The sequence below is a fragment of the Ranitomeya imitator genome, chromosome 4, assembly GCF_032444005.1.
Source record: "Ranitomeya imitator isolate aRanImi1 chromosome 4, aRanImi1.pri, whole genome shotgun sequence".
NCBI classification, from domain to species: Eukaryota; Metazoa; Chordata; class Amphibia; order Anura; family Dendrobatidae; genus Ranitomeya; species Ranitomeya imitator.
In genome coordinates this window covers 408,447,695-408,470,270 of record NC_091285.1, presented here as the reverse complement: position 1 = coordinate 408,470,270, position 22,576 = coordinate 408,447,695, and the positions used below count along the sequence as shown (strand labels likewise).

The window sequence follows — 22,576 nt, the reverse complement described above, 5'->3', positions numbered from 1 at the left end:
ACATCAGCTCTCAGCCACCCCAGAAAAGGCACATCTCTGAGAAGTGCCAATTCTGGCACTTAGCCTCACTCTTCCCACATGCCCTGTAGCGGTGGCAAGTGGGGTAGGGTTGATGTCACCTTTGTATTGTCTGGTGACACCAAGCCCCGAGGTAAGTATTGGAGAGGCATCAATAAGATGCCCCCATTACTAACCCCATAGTCACATTGTAAAAAAAACACAGACACCAGAAAAAGTCCTTTAGTTGAAAGAAAGACACAGACTCCTTTAATAATCTCAATTAAACCATACTTATGTCCTCGCCTAATTCCACCAAAGCCCTCAATCTCCTGTAATAAAACTAAAATAAAAAAACAACAATATAGCATACCTGTCGGTAGTTCTGTCCCACACCGTAATCCATGTCTGAGGGATAATTAGTTTTCAACCTGGACGGTGCCAAGATGCATCTGTCCAGGCTGAGAACCACTGGTGAATGAGATGCTTTGAGCGCAGCCTCAGTGATGTCACTGAGGCTGCGCTCCCAGCTGGGCTGAACTGCGGTGCCCTCTGGACCGTGTGAAAATGCCAGTGATGAAGTCACCTCAGTTCAAGCTCAGTGTCTTCACAGCAGATCACCGTGAGAATTTTTGATTATACTGTACGCGGTAGATGATTTGCGGGCTTTTCTTGTATCTATCTATCTATGTAATATAAATACATATATATATATATATATATATATATATATATATATATATATGTGTGTGTCACTAACATCTATATATCTATGTATTCTATATGTATATATCTATTCTATCAATTCTATTCTAACCTGTCAGTGTGATTTTACTGTACACCACAAATGAATTGCTGCCTTTTCAAAGGACACTGGTGCGTAAACATTGGACAGCACTCACATGGTCCACGTGGTGTCCGATTTTTTCTTGCACCCATAGGCTTGCATTGGTGAGACTCGGCCGATATATGTGTAAAATCGTAGCATGCTGCAATTTTGCATGCATGTCGAATACGCCAGAGAAAAAATACAGTGATGTGAGCTGCCCCATAGATTAACAGTCGTCCGAGTGCTATGTGATGCTTTCTCGCATAGCATTCGTCCGTATTCTACGCTAGTGTGACCCCGGCCTTAGGGTAAGTTCACATTGGGTGTTTGTACTGCTTATTTTTGCTGCATTTTTATGCTAATTTTCAGCTGCTTTTCACAGTGCCAGCAAAACCTATGAGATTTCAGAAATCTCGTGCACACACATTATTATTTTTTCATCAGGATTTTGTCTTTTGCAGCATTTTTTTGACTTCTTTCAGTGTTTTTTTCAGAGTTTTTGCAGCGTTTTTCAACCATTGACTTGAACGGATGGTGATAAAAAGCTTCAAATATGCAGGTTGACTTTGTTGGCAATGACAGAGGTCAAACGTTTTCTGTAAGTCTTCACAAGGTTGGCACACACTGCTGGTGGTACGTTGGCCCATTCCTCCATGCAGATCTCCTCTAGAATAGTGATGTTTTAGGCCTGTCACTGGGCAGCACAGACTTTCAACTCCCTCCAAAGGTTTTCTATGGGGTTGAGATTTGGAGACTGGTTAGGCCACTTCATATGCTTCTTACGAAGCCACTCCTTTGTTGCCCTGGCGATGTGCTTGGAATCATTATCATGCTGAAAGACCTTCCACGTTTCATCTTCCATGACCTAGCTGATGGAAGGTTTTCACTCAAATTCTCACGATACATGGCCCCATTCATTCTTTCATGTACACGGATCAGTCGTCCTGGTCCCTTTGCAGAGAAACAGCCCCAAAGAATGATGTTGCCAACCTCATGCTTCACAGTAGGTATGGTGTTCTTTGGATGTAACTCAGCACTCCTTCTCCTCCAAACATGACGAGTTTTGTTTCTACCAAACAGTTCTACTTTGGTTTCATCAGACCAGATGACAGCCTCCCAATACTCTTCTGGATAATCCAAATGCTCTCTAGCAAACTTCAGATGGGCCCGGACATGTACTGGCTTAAGCAGGGGGACATATCTGGCACTGCAGGATCTGAGTCCCTGGCCGCGTAGTGTGTTACTGATGGTAGCCTTTGTTACGGTGGTCCCATTCTATGCAGGTCATTTGCTAGGTCCCCCGATGTGGTTCTGCAATTTTTGCCACCGTTCTTGTGATCATTTTGACCCCACGGAGTGAGACCTTCATATGCTTCTTACGAAGCCACTCCTTCATTGCCCTGGTAGTGTGCTTAGGAACATTATCATGCTGGAAAACCCATCCACATTTCATCTTCAATGCCCTTGCTGATTGAAGGAGGTTTGCATTCAAAATCTCACGATACATGGCCCCATTCATTCTTTCATGTACATGGATCAGTCATCCTGGTACCTTTGCACTTTGCAGACAAACAGCCCCAAAGCATGCCAAAGTTGCCACCCCCATTATTCACAGTGGGTATGGTGTTCTTTGAATGCAACTCAGCATTCTGGCTCCTCCAAACATGACAAGTTTTTTTCTACCAAATAGTTCAACTTTGGTTTCATCAGACCATATGACATTCTTCCAATACTCTTCTGGATAATCGAAATGCTCTCTAGCAAACTTCAGATGGGCCTGGACATGTACTGGCTTAAGTAGGGGGAGATATCTGGCACTGCAGGATCTGTGTCCCTGGCGGCGTAGTGTGTTACTAATGGTAGCTTTTGTTACAGTGGTCCCAGCTCTATGCAGGTAATTCACTTGGTCCCACCATGTAGTTCTGGGATTTTTGCTCACCGTTCTTGTGATCATTTTGACTCCACGGGGTGAGATCTTGCGTGGAGCCCCAGATCGAGGGAGATTATCAGTTGTCTTGTATGTCTTCCATTTTGTTATTATTGCTCCAATGCAAGTCATTTGCTAGGTCCCACAATGTGGTTCTGGGCTTTTTGCTCACTGTTCTTGTGATCATTTTGACCCCACGGGGTGAGACCTTCATATGCTTCTTACGAAGCCACTCCTTCATTGCCCTGGTGGTGTGCGTAGGATCATTATCATGCTGAAAAACCCATCCACATTTCATCATCAATGCCCTTGCTGATGGAAGGAGGTTTGCATTCAAAATCTCACGATACATGGCCCCATTCATTCTTTCATGTACATGGATCAGTCATCCTGGTACCTTTGCAGACAAACAGCCCCAAAGCATGCCAAAGTTGCCACCCCCATGCTTCACAGTAGGTATGGTGCTCTTTGGATGTAACTCAGCATTCTGGCTCCTCCAAACACGACAAGTTTTTTTCTACCAAATAGTTCAACTTTGGTTTCATCAGACCATATGACATTCTTCCAATACTCTTCTGGATAATCAAAAGCTCTCAAGCAAACTTCAGATGGGCCTGGACATGTACTGGCTTAAGTAAGGGGACACGTCTGGCACTGCAGGATCTGTGTCCCTGGCGGCGTAGTGTGTTACTGATGGTAGCTTTTGCTACGGTGGTCCCAGCTCTATGCAGGTCATTCACTAGGTCCCACCATGTGGTTCTGGGATTTTTGCTCACCGTTCTTGTGATCATTTTGACCCCACAGGGTGAGATCTTGCGTGGAGCCCCAGATCGAGGGAGATTATCAGTTGTCTTGTATGTCTTCCATTTTGTTATTATTGCTCCTAAAGTTGATTTCATCACACCAAGCTGCTTTCCTATTGCAGATTCAGTCTTCCCAGCCTGGTGCAGGGCTACAATTTTGTTTCTGGTGTCCTTCAACGGCTGTTTGGTCTTCACCATAGTGGAGTTTGGAGTGTGAATGTTTGAGGGTGTGGACAGGTGTCTTTAATACTGATAACAAGTTCAAACAGGTGCCATTACTACAGGTAATGGGAGAACTTTCACAATTGGTGGCTGATTAAATACATTTTTCCCCACTGCATATATGTATTTATATTGCATAGAAAGAAGAAAAGCCGGTAATTCATCTGTCGTCTTCTGCAAAATCACTGTAGGAGCCAACAGGATAGAAGAGATGGATTACATACAGTAAATACAAATAGAATAGGTAGATATATGGATATAGGAGCCGACTGCGATTTTACACGCATGTCGAATACGCCGGAGAAAACATGCGGTGATGTGAGCTGCCCCATAGATTAACAGTCGTCCGAGTGCTATGTGATGCTTTTTCGCACTCGTCCGTATTCTACGCTAGTGTGACCCCGACCTTAGGGTAAGTTCACACTGGGCATTTGTACTGCTTTTTTTTGCTGCATTTTTAATGCTAATTTTCAGCTGCTTTTTACAGTGCCAGCAAAACCTATGAGATTTCAGATATCTCGTGCACACACATTTTTTTTTTCATCAGGATTTTGTGTTTTGCAGCGTTTTTTTTTACATAGAGCATGTCACTTCTTTCAGTGTTTTTTCAGTGTTTTTGCAGAGTTTTTCATCCATTGACTTTAACGGATGGTCATAAAAAGTTTCAAATATGTAGGTTGACTTTTTTTGCAGCGTATTTGCTGCAGAAAAGTGAAGGACTGGAGGATGTGACATCACAGTCAGCTCCGCTACATCTAGATGGCAGGCTGCATGATGCGTCCATACAGCCTGTCATCTTGCAGAGCGGACCCGAACCCCATTCACTTGAATTAGGGGCCCGACAATACAGTGTTTGACACGCTGTCATATGCATGACAGAATGGCAAACACTGCTTCTGATCGGCAGCAAAACCATCCCCACCTTCAAAGAGTTGTGGTTCCCACGCTTTCAAGAGACTGTGATCGGTAGTATAAAGTTTACCTCCAGTCACTGGCATCAGCTGATGGTACTACAGCTCCCATCATCTGACACCTACTGCCACTAATAACAGTGAGAGCAGGAGCGTATGATGGGAGAATTCATCAGCTGCTCCTGCGCTGTAAATAAATAATTAAAAAAACAACCTGCGTGGGTTCCCCCATATTTCTGATAACAAGGCAGGCAAAACTCACAGCTGGAGGCTGCAACACTCAGCTTTCAGCTTCAACAAGGCTGGTTATCAAGAAAAGAGGGGCCCCCCATGCTGTTTTTTTAAATTATTTAAATAAATAATTTTAAAAAACGGCGTGGGGTGCTAAAGCAGACAGCTGGTGGCTGGTATTCTCAGGCTGATAAGGGGCCATGGATATTGGCCCCTCCAGCCTAAAAATAGCAGCCCGCAGTTGTCCAGAAAAGGCACATCTATTAGATGTGCCAATTCTGGTGCTTTGCCTGGCTCCTTCCACTTGCCCTGTACCGGTGGCAAATGGGGTTCATATTTGTGGGGTTGATGTCACCTTTGTATTGTCCAGTGACATCAAGCCCACATGCTAGTAATGGAGATGCGTCTATAAGACACCTATCCATAATTAATTCTATAGTTGTATGGTAAATAAACACACAGACAGAATAAAGTCTTTCATCTAATATATAAAGCTGAATGTGTGTGTGTGTGTGTATGTATGTATGTATGTCCGGGATTGGCATCTGCACCGTCGCAGCTACAGCCACAAAATTTTGCACAGTCACACGTCTGGACCCTGAGAGCGTCATAGGCTATGTTGTGAGGTGAAATTTTAACCCCGTGCGTTCCAATTCACTAAACAATTTTGCCCCTATCTACATAATGGGGAAAAAGTGAAAGGAAAAGTGTTAGAGGCAAATTGACAACTGCCAGAAGTGAACAAGGGGGACTTAAAGAGTGAAAGCGATGGCGCCAAAGAGTATATACCGTACAGTTGCTAAGGTGGGGCCTCGACATGGGATACTCAACACACACGGGGATATGAACACACACACAAAAGGCGCCACAAACTACCACGTGCTTGAACACATTTACCACCCTCAGCACACATTTCACCTCACATACACCAACCTCGCCACATAAAAGTCGAAACACAAGTCGCCGCTCAAAACTCGCCACGTGCAAAACTCACCTCATGGAAAACTCGCCACACGCAAAACTTGCACACGCGGAAAAATTGCCACATGCACAAAAGTTGCCACACATGCAAAAGTTGCCTTACACAAAACTTGCACATACTCAATACGCACCATGTGTATGTGTGAGCTAATATATACTGCCAGGGGGAGGGCTTCCTGTTGGCTGGGGATTTATCAGGCTGCCAATTTAGCTTACAAATACTGAGGTAAAAATACTGACCAAATAATGTGTGAATGCGGTCTAATACAGGAGGAAATGACACACAGATATATACTATATACAGGAGGAAATTACACACAGGTATATACTATATACAGGAGGAGATGACACAGGTATATACTATATATAGGAGGAGATGACACACAGGTATATACTATATACAGGAGCAGATGACACACGTATATACTATATATGGGAGCAGATGACACACGTATATACTATATACAGCAGGAGATGACTGACAGGTATATACTATATACAGGAGGAGATGACACACACATATCTACTATATACAGGGGAGATGACACAGGTATATACTACAGTATATACAGGAGGAGATGAGACACACATATCTACTATATACAGGGGAGATGACACAGGTATATACTATATACAGGAGGAGATGACATACAGGTATATACTATATACAGGAGGACATGACACACAGGTATATACTATATACAGGAGGAGATGACAACCTGGTATATACTATATACAGGGGAGATGACATACATGTACATACTATATACAGGGGCGATGACACACAGGTATATACTATATACAGTGGAGATGATACACAGGTATATACTATATACAGGAGGAGATGACATACAGGTATATACTATATACAGGAGAGATGACACACAGGTATATACTATATACAGGAAGAGATGACATACAGGTATACACTATATACAGGAGGAGATGACTTACAGGTACATACTATATACAGGAGGAGATGACACACGTATATACTATATACAGGAGGAGATGACATACAGGTATATACTATATAAAAGAGGAGATGACATAGGTATATAGAGGAGATGACATACAGCAGGTATATACTATATACAGGGGAGATGACATACAGGTATATAATATATACAGGAGATGACATACATGTATATACTATATATAGGAGGAGATGACATACAGGTATAGAGTATATACAGAAGAGATGACATACAGGTATATAATATAGGAGATGACACATGGGTATATACAATATACAGGAGGAGATGACATACAGCAGGTATATACTATTTACAGGGGAGATGACATGCAGGTATATACAATATACAAGAGATGACATACAGGTGTATACTATATATAAGGGAGATGACAAACATGTACATACTGAGGGGAAAATGAGGGGTGTGAGGTGAAAATGAAAAGGTGTGAGTGCAAAATGAGAGGAGAGAGAGAAAATAGTGGAGTTATCGGAAAATGACAGATGTGAGGTTGAAATGACAAGTGTTAGGTGGGTATGAGAGGAGTGACGGGGAGAATAAGAGGAGTGAGGGGGAAAATGAGAGGTGTAAGGGAGAAAATGAGAGGCACGATGGGAAAATAAGAGACGTGAGGTGCTATAACTAACCACAGATATTTACTATGCCCAGGCAACGCTGGGCTCTTCAGCTAGTCTAATATATAAAGCTGAATGTGTGTGTGTGTATGTGTGTATGTATGTATGTATGTATGTGTGTATGTCCGGGATTGGCATCTGCACCGTCGCAGCTACAGCCACAAAATTTTGCACAGTCACATGTCTGGACCCTGAGAGCGTCATAGGCTATGTTGTGAGGTGAAATTTTAACTCCGCGCTTTCCAATTCACCAAACAATTTTGCCCCTATCTACATAATGGGGAAAAAGTGAAAGGAAAAGTGTTGGAGGCAAATTGACAGCTGCCAGATGTGAACAAGGGGGACTTAAAGAGTGAGAGCGATAGCGCCAAAGAGTACATACCGTACAGTTGCTAAGGTGGGGCCCCGACATGGGATACTCACCACACACGGGGATATGAACACCACACACGGGGATGTACCACCCTCAGCACACATTTCACCACACATGCACCAACCTCGCCACAGAAAAGTCGAAACACAAAAGTCGCCGCTCAAAACTCGCCACGCGTAAAACTCACCACATGCAAAACTAGGCTCACGCAAAACTCGCCACAAGTGCAAAACTCACCTCATGGAAAACTTGCCACACGCAAAACTTGCACACGTGGAAAAATTGCCACATGCACAAAAGTTGTAAAACATGCAAAAGTTGCCTCACACAAAACTTGCACATACTCAAAATGCACCACACATAAAACTCGCCACGCGCAAAACTCATCATGCGCAAAACTTGCTGCACACAACTTGCTACACTAACCTGTCACATACAACTCGACACATAAAAAGTTGCTACACGCATGTCGCCACACAAAACTCATCTCACAAAAGTCGCTACATGCATGTCGCCACATGCAACTCAACACACACAACTTTACACATGAAACTCGCCCTAAAACACACACAAGTCTGGTATTATCCTTCAAAAATAAAAATCTGATTAATAAGCAGACAAACTACAAGAGCAACAAATGTACCATATAGGAAATATGGCAGCTGTCAGTCACATGACCTGTCTATTATGTGTATGTGTGAGCTAATATACACTGCCAGGGGGGAGGGCTTCCTGTTGGCTGGGGATTTATCAGGCTGCCAATTTAGCTTACAAATACTGAGGTAAAAATACTGACCAAATAACGTGTGAACGCGATCTAATACAGGAGGAGATGACACACAGATATATACTATATACAGGAGGAGATGACACACAGGTATATACTATATACTGGAGGAGATGACACACATGTATATACTATATACAGGAGGAGATGACACACAGTTATATACTATATACTGGAGGAGATGGCACACAGGTATATACTAGATACAGGAGCAGATGACACACAAGTATATACTATATACAGGAGCAGATGATACACAGGTATATACTATGTACAGGAAGAGATGTGTTGTGAGTTCTGTTTTTGGGCTCCCTCTGGTGGTTACTGATGGTACTGGGTGACTTGTGTTCCCTGCGGTCTGTGGTGTCCACCTGTTCCATCAGGTTATGGGAGTTTCCTATTTAACCTGGCCTTTTTGTCATTTCCTCGCCGGCTATCAATGTAATCAGCGTGTCTTTTTACCTCTGCTCCCTGCGTCTGTTATCTTCAGGACAAGCTAAGTTTTGATTTTCCTGTTCCACGTTTTGCTTTATTTTTGTCTTAGTCCAGCTTGCTGATATGTGTATTCCTTGCTGCTGGTTGCTCTAGTGGGCTGAAATTACTCCTCATGTTCCATGAGTTGGCACATGAGTTCAAGTAATTTCAGGATGGTTTTTTGAAGGGTTTTTCGCTGACCGCGCAGTTCACTTTTATATCCTCTGCTATCTAGCTTTAGCGGGCCTCATTTTTGCTGATTCTATTTTCATAACTACGTATGTGCTTTCCTCTCATTTCACCGTTATTACATGTGGGGGGCTGCTATTTCTGTGGGGTGTTCTCTGGAGGCAAGTGAGGTCTGTGTTTCTTCTAATAGGGGAAGTTAATCCTTCGGCTGGCGCGAGACGTCTAGGAATCATCGTAGGCACGTTCCCTGGCTACTGCTAGTTGTGTGTTTAGGTTCAGGATCGCGGTCAGCTCAGGTTCCATCACCCTAGAGCTTGTTTTGTTTTTGTGCTTGTCCTTTTGTGATCCCCTGCCATTGGGATCATGACAGTATAGCCGGCCCGAAAAAATTGGTCATCGTTTTGGCTGAAGTAGGAGGAAAAGTAGTCTGAGGAAGTTTTTTTTTTTTTTTGTTTTCCCCTCCTCAGTGTTTGCTGCCTAGCCTTAATTGCAGCTTGGCTGTTTTTTTTTTTCCTCCTCTTAATCCTTGAATGGCTCTGACCTCAGCTGTTTATCATGGACGTCCAGAGTTTGGCTTCCAGCCTGAATAATCTTGCTGCTAAGGTTCAAAATATACAAGATTTTGTTGTACATACGCCTATGTCTGAACCTAGAATTCCTATCCCAGAGTTTTTTTCTGGAGATAGATCTAGTTTTCTGAATTTTAGGAACAATTGCAAGTTGTTTCTTTCTTTGAAATCTCGCTCCTCTGGAGACCCTGCTCAGCAGGTCAAGATTGTTATATCTTTCCTGCGGGGTGACCCTCAGAATTGGGCATTTGCATTGGCACCAGGGGATCCTGCGTTGCTCAATGTGGATGCGTTTTTTCTGGCATTGGGTTTGCTCTATGAGGAACCTAACCTAGAGATTCAGGCTGAAAAAGCTTTATTGGCTCTCTCTCAGGGGCAAGATGAAGCAGAAATATTTTGTCAGAAATTTCGGAAATGGTCGGTGCTTACTCAGTGGAATGAGTGCGCTCTGGCTGCAAAATTTAGAGATGGCCTTTCTGAGGCCATTAAAGATGTTATGGTGGGGTTCCCGGCACCTACAGGTCTGAATGAGTCCATGACTATGGCTATTCAGATTGATCGGTGTTTACGGGAGCGCAAACCTGTGCACCATTTGGCGGTGTCTTCTGAACAGGCACCTGAGATAATGCAATGTGATAGAATTCAGTCCAGAAGTGAACGGCAAAATTATAGGCGGAAAAATGGATTGTGTTTTTATTGTGGTGATTCAGCTCATGTTATATCAGCATGCTCTAAACGCACAAAAAAGGTTGATAAGTCTGTTGCCATTGGTACTTTACAGTCTAAGTTCATTCTGTCTGTGACTCTGATTTGTTCATTCTCATCCATTTCCGTCGATGCCTATGTGGATTCAGGCGCTGCCCTGAGTCTTATGGATTGGTCAGTTGCCAATCGCTGTGGGTTTAGTCTGGAACCTCTGGAAGTTCCTATTCCTTTGAAAGGAATTGACTCTAAACCTTTGGCTATGAATAAACCTCAATACTGGACACAAGTGACCATGCGTATGACTCCCGTTCATCAGGAAGTGATTCGCTATCTGGTACTGTATAATTTACATGATGTCTTAGTGCTTGGTCTGCCATGTTTACAAACTCATAACCCAGTCCTAGACTGGAAAACAATGTCTGTGTTAAGCTGGGGATGTCAGGGGGTTCATGATGATGCATCTCCGATTTCTATCGCTTCATCTACTCCTTCTGAGGTTCCGGTATTTTTGTCTGATTATCGGGAGGTTTTTGAGGAGCCTAAGCTCAGTTCGCTTCCTCCTCACAGGGATTGCGATTGTGCTATAGATTTGATTCCTGGCAGTAAATTCCCCAAAGGTCGTTTGTTCAATCTGTCAGTGCCAGAGCATACTGCTATGCGGAATTATGTTAAGGAGTCCTTGGAAAAGGGACATATCCGTCCATCTTCGTCCCCTTTGGGAGCAGGTTTTTTTTTCGTGGCCAAAAAAGATGGTTCCTTGAGGCCTTGCATAGATTATCGTCTTTTGAATAAGATTACAGTCAAATATCAGTATCCTTTGCCATTGTTGACTGATTTGTTCGCTCGCATTAAGGGGGCTAAATGGTTCACTAAGATTGATCTTCGGGGTGCGTATAATCTTGTGCGGATAAGGCAGGGTGATGAGTGGAAAACCGCATTTAATACGCCTGAGGGCCATTTCGAGTATTTGGTGATGCCTTTTGGACTTTCTAATGCTCCTTCTGTCTTCCAGTCTTTTATGCACGATATTTTCCGTGCATATCTGGATAAATTTATTATCGTGTATTTGGATGATGTTTTGGTTTTTTCTGATGACTGGGAGTCTCATGTTCAGCAGGTCAGGAAGGTGTTTCAGGTCCTGCGGGCCAATTCTTTGTTTGTAAAGGGTTCTAAATGTCTCTTTGGAGTCCAGAAGATTTCCTTTTTGGGGTATATTTTTTCTCCTTCTACTATTGAGATGGATCCCGTCAAGGTTCAGGCTATTTGTGACTGGACGCAGCCTACATCTCTTAAGAGTCTACAGAAGTTCTTGGGCTTTGCTAATTTTTATCGTCGCTTCATAACTAATTTTTCTAGTGTTGTTAAGCCTTTGACGGATTTGACTAAGAAGGGTGCTGATGTTACTGATTGGTCTCCTGCGGCTGTGGAGGCCTTTCAGGAACTTAAGCGCCGGTTTTCTTCTGCTCCTGTGTTGCGTCAGCCAGATACGTCGCTTCCTTTTCAGGTTGAGGTTGATGCTTCCGAGATCGAAGCGGGGGCGGTTTTGTCACAGAGAAGCTCCGATGGCTCAGTGATGAAGCCATGTGCGATCTTTTCTAGAAAATTTTCGCCCGCTGAACGGAATTATGATGTTGGTAATCGGGAGCTTTTGGCCATGAAGTGGGCATTTGAGGAGTGGCGTCATTGGCTTGAGGGTGCTAGACATCGTGTGCTGGTCTTGACTGATCACAAAAATTTGATGTACCTTGAAGGGAACCTGTCACCCCGTTTTTTGAGATTGAGCTATAAATACTGTTAAATAGGGCCTGCGCTGTGTGTTCCTATAGTGTATGTAGTGTACCCCGATTCCCCATGTATGCTGAGAAATAACTTACCAAAGTCGCCGTTTTCGCCTGTCAATCAGGCTGGTCAGGTCGGGAGGGCGTGGTGACATCGCTGGTTCTTCCTCAGCTTTACGTTGGTGGCGTAGTGGCGTAGTGGTGAAGACACAGCGCGCGATCTGCGCTGTCATCCCTTTCGTCGGTGGGGGCGGCCATCTTCCTGGGGCCGCGCGTGCGCAGATCGAGTGCTCTGCTGCACGGGGCTTCAGGAAAATGGCCGCGGGATGCCGCGCGTGCGCATTAGAGATCGCGGCGGCCATTTTCCCAAAGCCGAGTTTGCATCTCGGCTTTGGGAAAATGGCCGCCGCGATCTCTAATGCGCACGCGCGGCATCCCGCGGCCATTTTCCTGAAGCCCCGTGCAGCAGAGCACTCGATCTGCGCACGCGCGGCCCCAGGAAGATGGCCGCCCCCACCGATGCAAGGGATTACAGCGCAGATCGCGCGCTGCTTGTTCACCACTACGCCACTACGCCACCAACGTAAAGCTGAGGAAGAACCACCGATGTCACCACGCCCTCCCGACCTGACCAGCCTGATTGACAGGCGAAAACGGCGACTTTGGTAAGTTATTTCTCAGCATACATGGGGAATCGGGGTACACTACATACACTATAGGTACACACAGCGCAGGCCCTATTTAACAGTATTTATAGCTCAATCTCAAAAAACGGGGTGACAGGTTCCCTTTGAGTCTGCCAAGCGTCTGAATCCTAGACAGGCTCGTTGGTCACTGATTTTCTCCCGTTTCAATTTTGTGGTTTCATACCTGCCAGGTTCAAAGAATGTGAAGGCGGATGCTCTTTCTAGGAGTTTTGTGCCTGACTCCCCTGGAAATTCTGAGCCCACTGGTATCCTTAGGGATGGGGTGATTTTGTCGGCTGTCTCCCCAGACTTGCGACGTGCTTTGCAGGAGTTTCAGGCGGATAAACCTGATCGTTGTCCGCCGGAAAGACTGTTTGTTCCGGATAATTGGACCAGTAGAGTCATCTCCGAGGTCCATTCTTCTGTGTTGGCAGGTCATCCTGGAATATTTGGTACTAGAGACTTGGTGGCCAGGTCTTTTTGGTGGCCTTCCTTGTCGAGGGATGTGCGTTCTTTCGTGCAGTCTTGTGGAGTTTGCGCTCGGGCTAAGCCTTGCTGTTCTCGGGCCAGTGGATTGTTGTCACCTTTGCCTATCCCGAAGAGGCCTTGGACGCACATTTCCATGGACTTTATTTCGGATCTCCCTGTCTCTCAAAAAATGTCCGTCATATGGGTTGTGTGTGACCGCTTTTCTAAGATGGTTCATCTGGTACCCTTGCCTAAGTTACCTTCCTCCTCTGAGTTGGTCCCTCTGTTTTTTCAAAACGTGGTCCGTTTGCATGGCATTCCGGAGAACATCGTTTCTGACAGGGGATCCCAGTTTGTGTCTAGATTTTGGCGGACGTTCTGTGCTAAGATGGGCATTGATTTGTGCTTTTCGTCTGCATTCCATCCCCAGACGAATGGCCAGACGGAACGAACTAATCAGACTTTAGAAACTTATTTAAGGTGTTTTGTTTCTGCTGATCAAGATGACTGGGTTTCCTTTTTGCCGCTTGCCGAGTTTGCCCTTAATAATCGGGCTAGTTCTGCTACCTTGGTTTCTCCTTTCTTTTGTAATTCGGGGTTTCATCCTCGTTTTTCCTCTGGTCAGGTGGAGCCTTCTGATTGTCCTGGAGTGGACATGGTGGTGGATAGGTTGCATCGGATTTGGAGTCCTGTGGTGGACAATTTGAAGTTGTCCCAGGAGAGGGCTCAGCAGTTTGCTAATCGCCGTCGCCGCGTGGGTCCTCGACTTCTTGTTGGGGACTTGGTGTGGTTGTCTTCTCGTTTTGTTCCTATGAAGGTCTCTTCTCCTAAGTTCAAGCCTCGGTTCATCGGTCCCTATAGGATCTTGGAAATTCTTAACCCTGTGTCGTTTCGTTTGGATCTCCCGGCATCGTTTGCTATTCATAATGTGTTCCATCGGTCGTTGTTGCGGAAGTATGAGGTACCTGTTGTTCCTTCGCTTGAGCCTCCTGCTCCGGTGCTGGTGGAGGGTGAATTGGAGTATGTTGTGGAGAAGATCTTGGATTCTCGTGTTTCCAGACGGAAACTCCAGTATTTGGTCAAGTGGAAGGGTTATGGTCAGGAGGATAATTCTTGGGTGATTGCCTCTGATGTTCATGCTGCCGATTTGGTCCGTGCTTTTCATAGGGCTCATCCTGGTCGCCCTGGTGGTTCTCGTGAGGGTTCGGTGACCCCTCCTCAAGGGGGGGGTACTGTTGTGAGTTCTATTTTTGGGCTCCCTCTGGTGGTTACTGATGGTACTGGGTGACTTGTGTTCCCTGCGGTCTCTGGTGTCCACCTGTTCCATCAGGTTATGGGAGTTTCCTATTTAACCTGGCCTTTTTGTCATTTCCTCGCTGGCTATCAATGTAATCAGCGTGTCTTTTTACCTCTGCTCCCTGCGTCTGTTATCTTCAGGACAAGCTAAGTTTTGATTTTCCTGTTCCACGTTTTGCTTTATTTTTGTCTTAGTCCAGCTTGCTGATATGTGTATTCCTTGCTGCTGGTTGCTCTAGTGGGCTGAAATTACTCCTCATGTTCCATGAGTTGGCACATGAGTTCAAGTAATTTCAGGATGGTTTTTTGAAGGGTTTTTCGCTGACGGCGCAGTTCACTTTTGTATCCTCTGCTATCTAGCTTTAGCGGGCCTCATTTTTGCTGATTCTATTTTCATAACTACGTATGTGCTTTCCTCTCATTTCACCGTTATTACATGTGGGGGGCTGCTATTTCTGTGGGGTGTTTCTCTGGAGGCAAGTGAGGTCTGTGTTTCTTCTAATAGGGGAAGTTAATCCTTCGGCTGGCGCGAGACGTCTAGGAATCATCGTAGGCACGTTCCCCGGCTACTGCTAGTTGTGTGTTTAGGTTCAGGATCGCGGTCAGCTCAGGTTCCATCACCCTAGAGCTTGTTTTGTTTTTGTGCTTGTCCTTTTGTGATCCCCTGCCATTGGGATCATGACAGAGATGACACACAGGTATGTACTATATACAGGAAGAGATGACACACAGGTATATACTATATACAGGAGGAGATGACACACAGGTATATATATATACAGGAGGAGATGACACACATATATATACTATATACAGGGGAGATGACACACAGGTATATACTATATACAGGAACAGATGACATACAGGTATATACCATATACAGGAGGACATGACACAAAGGTATATACTATATACAGGAGGAGATAACATACAGGTATATACTATATACAGCAGGAGATGACAACCTGGTATATACTATATACAGGGGAGATGACATACAGGTACATACTATATAGAGGGGTGATGACACACAGGTATATACTATATACAGTGGAGATGACACACAGGTATATACTATATACAGGGGAGATGACACACAGGTATATACTATATACAGGGGAGATCACAAACAGGTATATACTATATACAGGAGGAGATGACACACAAGTATATACTATATACAGGAGGAGATGACACACAGGTATATACCACACAGGAGGAGATGACATACCGGTATAAACTATATACAGGATGAGATGACACACGTATATACTATATATAGAGGAGATGACACACAGGTATATGCTATATTCAGGAGGAGATGACACACAGGTATATACTATATACAGGAGGAGATGACATACAGGTACATACTATATACAGGAGGAGATGACACACAGATATGTACTATATACAGGAGGAGATGACACACAGGCATATACTATATACAGGAGATGACACACAGGTATATACTATATACAGGGGAGATGACACACATATATACTATATACAGGAGGAGATGACACACAGGTATATACTATATACAGGAGGAGATGACACACAGGTATATTCTATATACAGGAGCAGATGACACACAGGTATATACTATATACTGGAGGAGATGACTTACAGGTATATACTATATACAGGAGGAGATGACACACGTATATACTATATACAGGAGGAGATAACACACAGGTATATACTATATACAGGAGCAGATGATACACAGGTATATACTTTATACAGGAGGAGATGACTTACAGGTACATACTATATACAGGAGGAGATGATACACGTATATACTATATACAGGAGGAGATTACATACAGGTATATACTATATAAAAGAGATGACACATAGGTATATAGAGGAGGAGATGACATACAGCAGGTATACACTATATACAGGGGAGATGACATACAGGTATATACTATATATAGGAGGAGATGACATACAGCAGGTATACACTATATACAGGGGAGATGACATACAGGTATATACTATATATAGGAGGAGATGACATACAGGTATATAGTATATACAGAAGAGATGACATACATGTATATACTATATACAGGAGGAGATGACATATGGGCCGGGCTCTTCAGCTAGTTAGAAATAAAACAAAACACAGTTTTCCATTTTATTTAAAAATAACAAACACAGTTATACTCACCTAACACCTATTCCACCGAAGCCCTCGTTCTCCTGTAATGAACCAAAAATAAAAAACAACAATATCCCTAACCCCTCCATGGTTCTGTCCCACGCCGTAATCCATGTCTGAGGGATTAATCGTTTTTAACCTGGATGGTGCCAAGATGCAACCGTCCAGGCTGAGAACCACTGGTGAATTTCAGCTGTGGTGAACTCACCTCTGCACCGTGCAATTTTCTCACGGTGCTAAAGGGGAACTCACTGAGGTCACCACACTTCAGCCTGGCTGGGAACGGAGCCTCAGTGCCCGGAGGTAACCTCAATGATGTCACCGCCGGTCACTAACACTGCGCTCCCAGCAGTTCATTCACCAGGGGTTCACAGCCTGGACGATTGCATCATAGCACCATCCAGGTTGAAAACTATTTCTCCTCAAGACATGGATTACAGCATGGGGCAGAACGACGGATAGGTGAGGGATATTGTTTTTTATTTTTGGTTTATTACAGGAGAACGAGGGCTTCGGTGGAATTTGGTGAAGTCGTAAGTATGATTTAATTAAGATTATTAAAGGAGTCTATGTCTTTCTTTCAATTAAAGGACATTTTTCTGGTTGTCTGTGTTTTCTTACAATATGTCAATGGGGTTAGTAATGGGGGCGTCTTATTGATGCCTCTCCATTACTAACCGCGGGGGTTGATGTCACCTAAAAATGCAAAGGTGACATCAACCCTCCACTATCTCCCCAATTGCAACCACTACCGGGCAAGTGGGAAGTCCGAGGCTAAGTGCCAGAATTGGCAAATCTTATAGGTGTGTCTTTTCTGGTGTGGCTGAGAGCTTATGTTTTAGCCTGGGGGAGGGACAGTATCCATGGCCCCTTCCTAGGCTATTAATATCAGCCTGCAGCTGTCTGCATAGCCTTTGCTGTTATTAATTAATGGTGGGTGTTGTGAATTCTGTTGTCAAGCTCCCTCCTGTGGTCATGAATGGTACTTCGGCTGGTTCTGTCCATGGGGCTGCGGCTTCTGAGTTTCCTTCCACAGGTGACGAGGTCAATTCGTTAGCTGGCTGCTCTATTTAACTCCACTTAGATCATTGCTCCATGCCACCTGTCAATGTTCCAGTATTGGTCTAGTGCACTCCTGGATCGTTCTTGGGACCTGTCTTCCCAGCAGAAGCTAAGTTCCTGCTTGTTTTTCTTTAGTTTGCTATTTTTCTGTCCAGCTTGCTATTTTGATTTTTGTCTTGCTTGCTGGAAGCTCTGGGACGCAGAGGGAGCGCCTCCGCACCGTGAGTCGGTGCGGAGGGTCTTTTGCACCCTCTGCGTGGTCTTTTTGTAGTTTTTTGTGCTGACCGCAAAGTTACCTTTCCTATCCTCAGTCTGTTCAGTAAGTCGGGCATCACTTTGCTAAATCTATTTCATCTCTGTGTTTGTATTTTCATCTTTACTCACAGTCATTATATGTGGGGGGCTGCCTTTTCCTTTGGGGAATTTCTCTGAGGCAAGGTAGGCTTATTTTTCTATCTTCAGGGCTAGCTAGTTCCTTAGGCTGTGTCGAGTTGCATAGGGAGCGTTAGGAGCAATCCACGGCTATTTCTAGTGTGTGTGATAGGATTAGGGATTGCGGTCAGCAGAGTTCCCACGTCTTAGAGCTCGTCCTATATTATTTGTAACTATCAGGTCATTCCGTGTGCTCTTAACCACCAGGTCCATTATTGTCCTTACCACCAGGTCATAACAGGTGGGACACTAAGTCATTTTTTTGGGGGTCCCCCATTTTAATAGCCAGTAAAGGCTAAGTATACAGCTGTGAGCTGATCTTAATAGCCTCGAAAGCTCCAAGGGTATTACCCCCTTACCAGGTTATAAACATTGGCCCCCACCTGTCGGCTTTCAATCTGCTGGTTAAGAAAATTGCTTGGGAGCCCATGCTATTTTTTTCAGAAAAATAATCTTTTAATAATTAAACACATGTGCACAGTAAGCTGCACACACTGTACTAATTGTATTTGTCACAGACATCTATATATCTACCTATTCTATCTGTATTTACTGTATGTAATTCAGCTCTTCTATCCTGTCTGCTTCTGCTGTGATTTTACAGTACACGGCAGAAGAATTGCCGGCTTTTCATCTATTTATCTATCTATCTAATATATATATATATATATACCTTATATACTCGAATATAAGCTGAGATTTTCAGCCCACTTTTTTGGGCTGAAAGTCCCCCTCTTGGCTTATACTCGAGTCATGCCCTGGGGTCGGCAGTGGAGGGGGATCGGGGGCTGTCTAATCATACTTATCTACTCCTGGCGCGGTCCCTGCAGGTCCCTGGTTCCCCGGCGCTGCATATTCTTCCTGTACTGAGCGGTCACATGGTACCGCTCATTACAGTAATTCATATGCGGCTCCACCAAGAATATGCAGCACCGGGGAAACAGAGGAGCAGCGACAGCGCCAGGAGCAGGTAAGTATGATGGGTGCAGTGAGCGATACTCACCTGCTCCTCGTGCCACCGTCGGTGCCGCTGTGTCTTCTGCGTCCTCTGCAGGGACGCTCAGGTCAGAAGGCGCAGTGACGCGATTAGTGCGCGCCGCCCTCTTCCTGAACGTCGGCGCAGAGGTGAGTATGTAATTTTTTTATTTTTTTAATCGCAGCAACAGCATATGGGGGCAAATATCTGTATGGGGCATCTTATCCGGCCATGTGCAGCATTATATGGGGGCAAATATCTCTATGGGGCATCTTATCCGGCCATGTGCAGCATTATATGGGGGCAAATATCTCTATGAGGCATCTTGTCCGGCCATGTGCAGCATTGTATTGGGGCAAATATCTGTATGGGGCATCTTATCCGGCCATGTGCAGCATGATATGGGGGCAAATATCTCTATGGGGCATCTTATGTGGCCATGTGCAGCATTATATGGGGGCAAATATCTGTATGGGGCATCTTATGTGGCCATGTGCAGCATTATATGGGGACAAATGTCTGTATGGATCATCTTATGTGGCCATGTGCAGAATTATATGGGGCAGTTATCCTTATGGGGCATCTTATGGGGCCATGTGCAGCATTATATGGGGCAATTATCTGTATGGAGCCTCTTATGGGGCCATAATCCACATTTGTGCTGCATTATATGGGGCATATTTTAATATGCAGCATCTTATGGGGCCATCATAAACTGTATGGAGCATTATATGGGGCTCCTGATTCAATATGGATATTCAAAAACACAACCCACTGATGTCTCAATTAATTTTACTTTTATTGGTATCTATTTTTACTTTTGACATTTACCGGTAGCTGCTGCATTTTCCACCCTAGGCTTATACTCGAGTCATTAAGTTTTCCCAGTTTTTTGTGGCAAAATTAGGGGGGTCGGCTTATACTCGGGTCAGCTTATACTCGAGTATATACGATATATATATATATATATATATATATATATATATATATATACAGTATGTGTGTGTCACTGACATTAATATATCTATGTATTCTATATGCATATATATATATTCTATTCTAACCTGTCAGTGTGATTTTACTGTAAGCAGCACATGAATTGCCGGCTTTTGAAAGGGTCTAGAGGTATAGTTCTACAGGAAGTAGTTTATTTTTCTCTGGGAACACTCATCTTTATTAGCATGCACAAAGAGACACAAGATAGCCCCAAAAATGCATGAAATAAATGCACCAAAATCGCAAGAAAAATGCACCAAAACATGCATTTTTGCCATAGCTTCTTTCCTGCCAAGAAATCAGGTTTTGCTGTGGAAAAAAAACGCAGCAAAAACACCCAGTGTGAACTTACCCTTATTCTCGTTTTGCTTAGTATCAGTCACTTGTCATTTCTCTGCTTACTTTCTGTTGCATTATTGCCTAGTGTCTAAATAAGGATGCACTTATTTTGCCTACTGCCAACAATGATTTCATGCCCTTTAGACTTATAAATACTCAAGATAAATGGAATAAAAATAACTTGCAATAATGTTTGATAAAGTATGCCCTACAACATAAGTAATTTTCTCTGCTGCAAACATCATGAAACCTATCATTCATGGGGAATATTATATTCCTATTAGTGATGAGTGAACGTGCTGGGATAAGGTGTTATCCGACCATGCTCGTGTGCTAATAGAGTGTCTTCCGCACGCTTGAAAAATATGTTCAAGTCCCCGCGGATGCATGTCTTGCAGCTGTTCGACAGCCAAAACACGTGCAGGGATTGTCTGACAAACAGGCAATTCCTTTATGTGTTTTATCTATCTAACAGCGGCGAGATATGCAGCCGCTGATTCTCGAACATAATTTCCTAGCACACAGAAGACACTCTATTAGCACACGAGCATGGTTGGATAACACCTTATCCCAACACGTTTGCTCATCACTAATTACTATATTATTAAAGGTCTGTCAATTGCAGGTTACCTTCAGACATTATTCCAGAATGACGTTTTCTTCTTAGGTCTTCATTAATTCCTTCTGTGGCTGTATAAACTTAATCGGAAGAATTCATTGAGTTAAATCGCCATTTAGCATTGATTATCACTTACATGGAATATGTCACCAGGATTTTGCTATGATATGAGGGCAGCATGAAGTAGGAGCTGACACACTGATTTCAACAATGTGTCACTTACTAGGCTGTGTGCTGTTTCAATCAAACAGTGTTTTATCAGCAGGAGATTATCACTGAAGGACTAGCTACAGCGTGCATCCTGGTCCAACCACAACCCCAGAAATTATTAGCAGCTTACTGCAAATAAACAATGTACATAGAAAGCTGCTAATCAGTTATGTGGGTGAGGTTAGCTTTGTGAACTCTGCTATATCTACAGCAGAGAAAACACTGATTGTATCACAACTGCTGCACCCAGTAAACTAGGAGACACATCACTGGAATCAGAGTCTCTTTCCCTACATTAGGCTGTTCTCAATTGAGGTAGCAGAAACCAGATTTCCTTTAGGCCGGTTTCACACGTCAGTAGCTCCGGTACGTGTGGTGACAGTTTCCTCACCTACCGGAGACACTGACTCACGTAGACACATTAAAATCAATGTGTCTCTGCACATGTCAGTGTGTTTTCATGGACCGTGTGTCCGTTTGAAAAACACGGAGACATGTCAATATGCGGCTCCACCCCTATGGGAAATGGAGCCACATATTCATCACTGTAATGTGTGGCACCACGTGACCGCTCATACAGGACAAGCTGCGGCGCTGAGAGGAAGCATCGTGGGAGCTGGGTGAGTATTTTAATGCCAGCAGGCGGGCACACTGGGGGAGGGAGGCGGGAGCTGACCAGGAACTTTACTTTAAAAATTAAAAAACCCTTATTTTTCATTCCTTCTCTCCAGCGAACGCTGCTGGGGAGAAGGAATGAATGCCGGCTTCAGCACCACATGCAGGGGACAGTGCTTACCTGTAGCGCTGTCTCCTGCACTGTCCGTGTGGTACCCAGTCGGCACACGTGCAGCACATGGCTGCCGCACGTGTACCACACTGATGTGCCACGTGAGCACACAGACACACGGACACGGATAACTCCGGTACCGATTTTTCC

At 44.2% G+C, this 22,576-nt stretch overlaps 1 protein-coding gene across 1 annotated transcript in view; it reads right to left on the bottom strand.

Annotated features, from left to right (window-relative positions):
* Positions 1–22,576, bottom strand: part of LOC138676256 (collagen alpha-1(VII) chain-like) — an 831,262-nt gene that overhangs the window by 5,995 nt on the left and 802,691 nt on the right. The window contains exon 98 of the mRNA XM_069765365.1: positions 21,441–21,509. Within this exon, the coding sequence (XP_069621466.1) occupies positions 21,441–21,509 (69 nt within the window). The remainder of the gene's footprint in view (positions 1–21,440; positions 21,510–22,576) is intronic.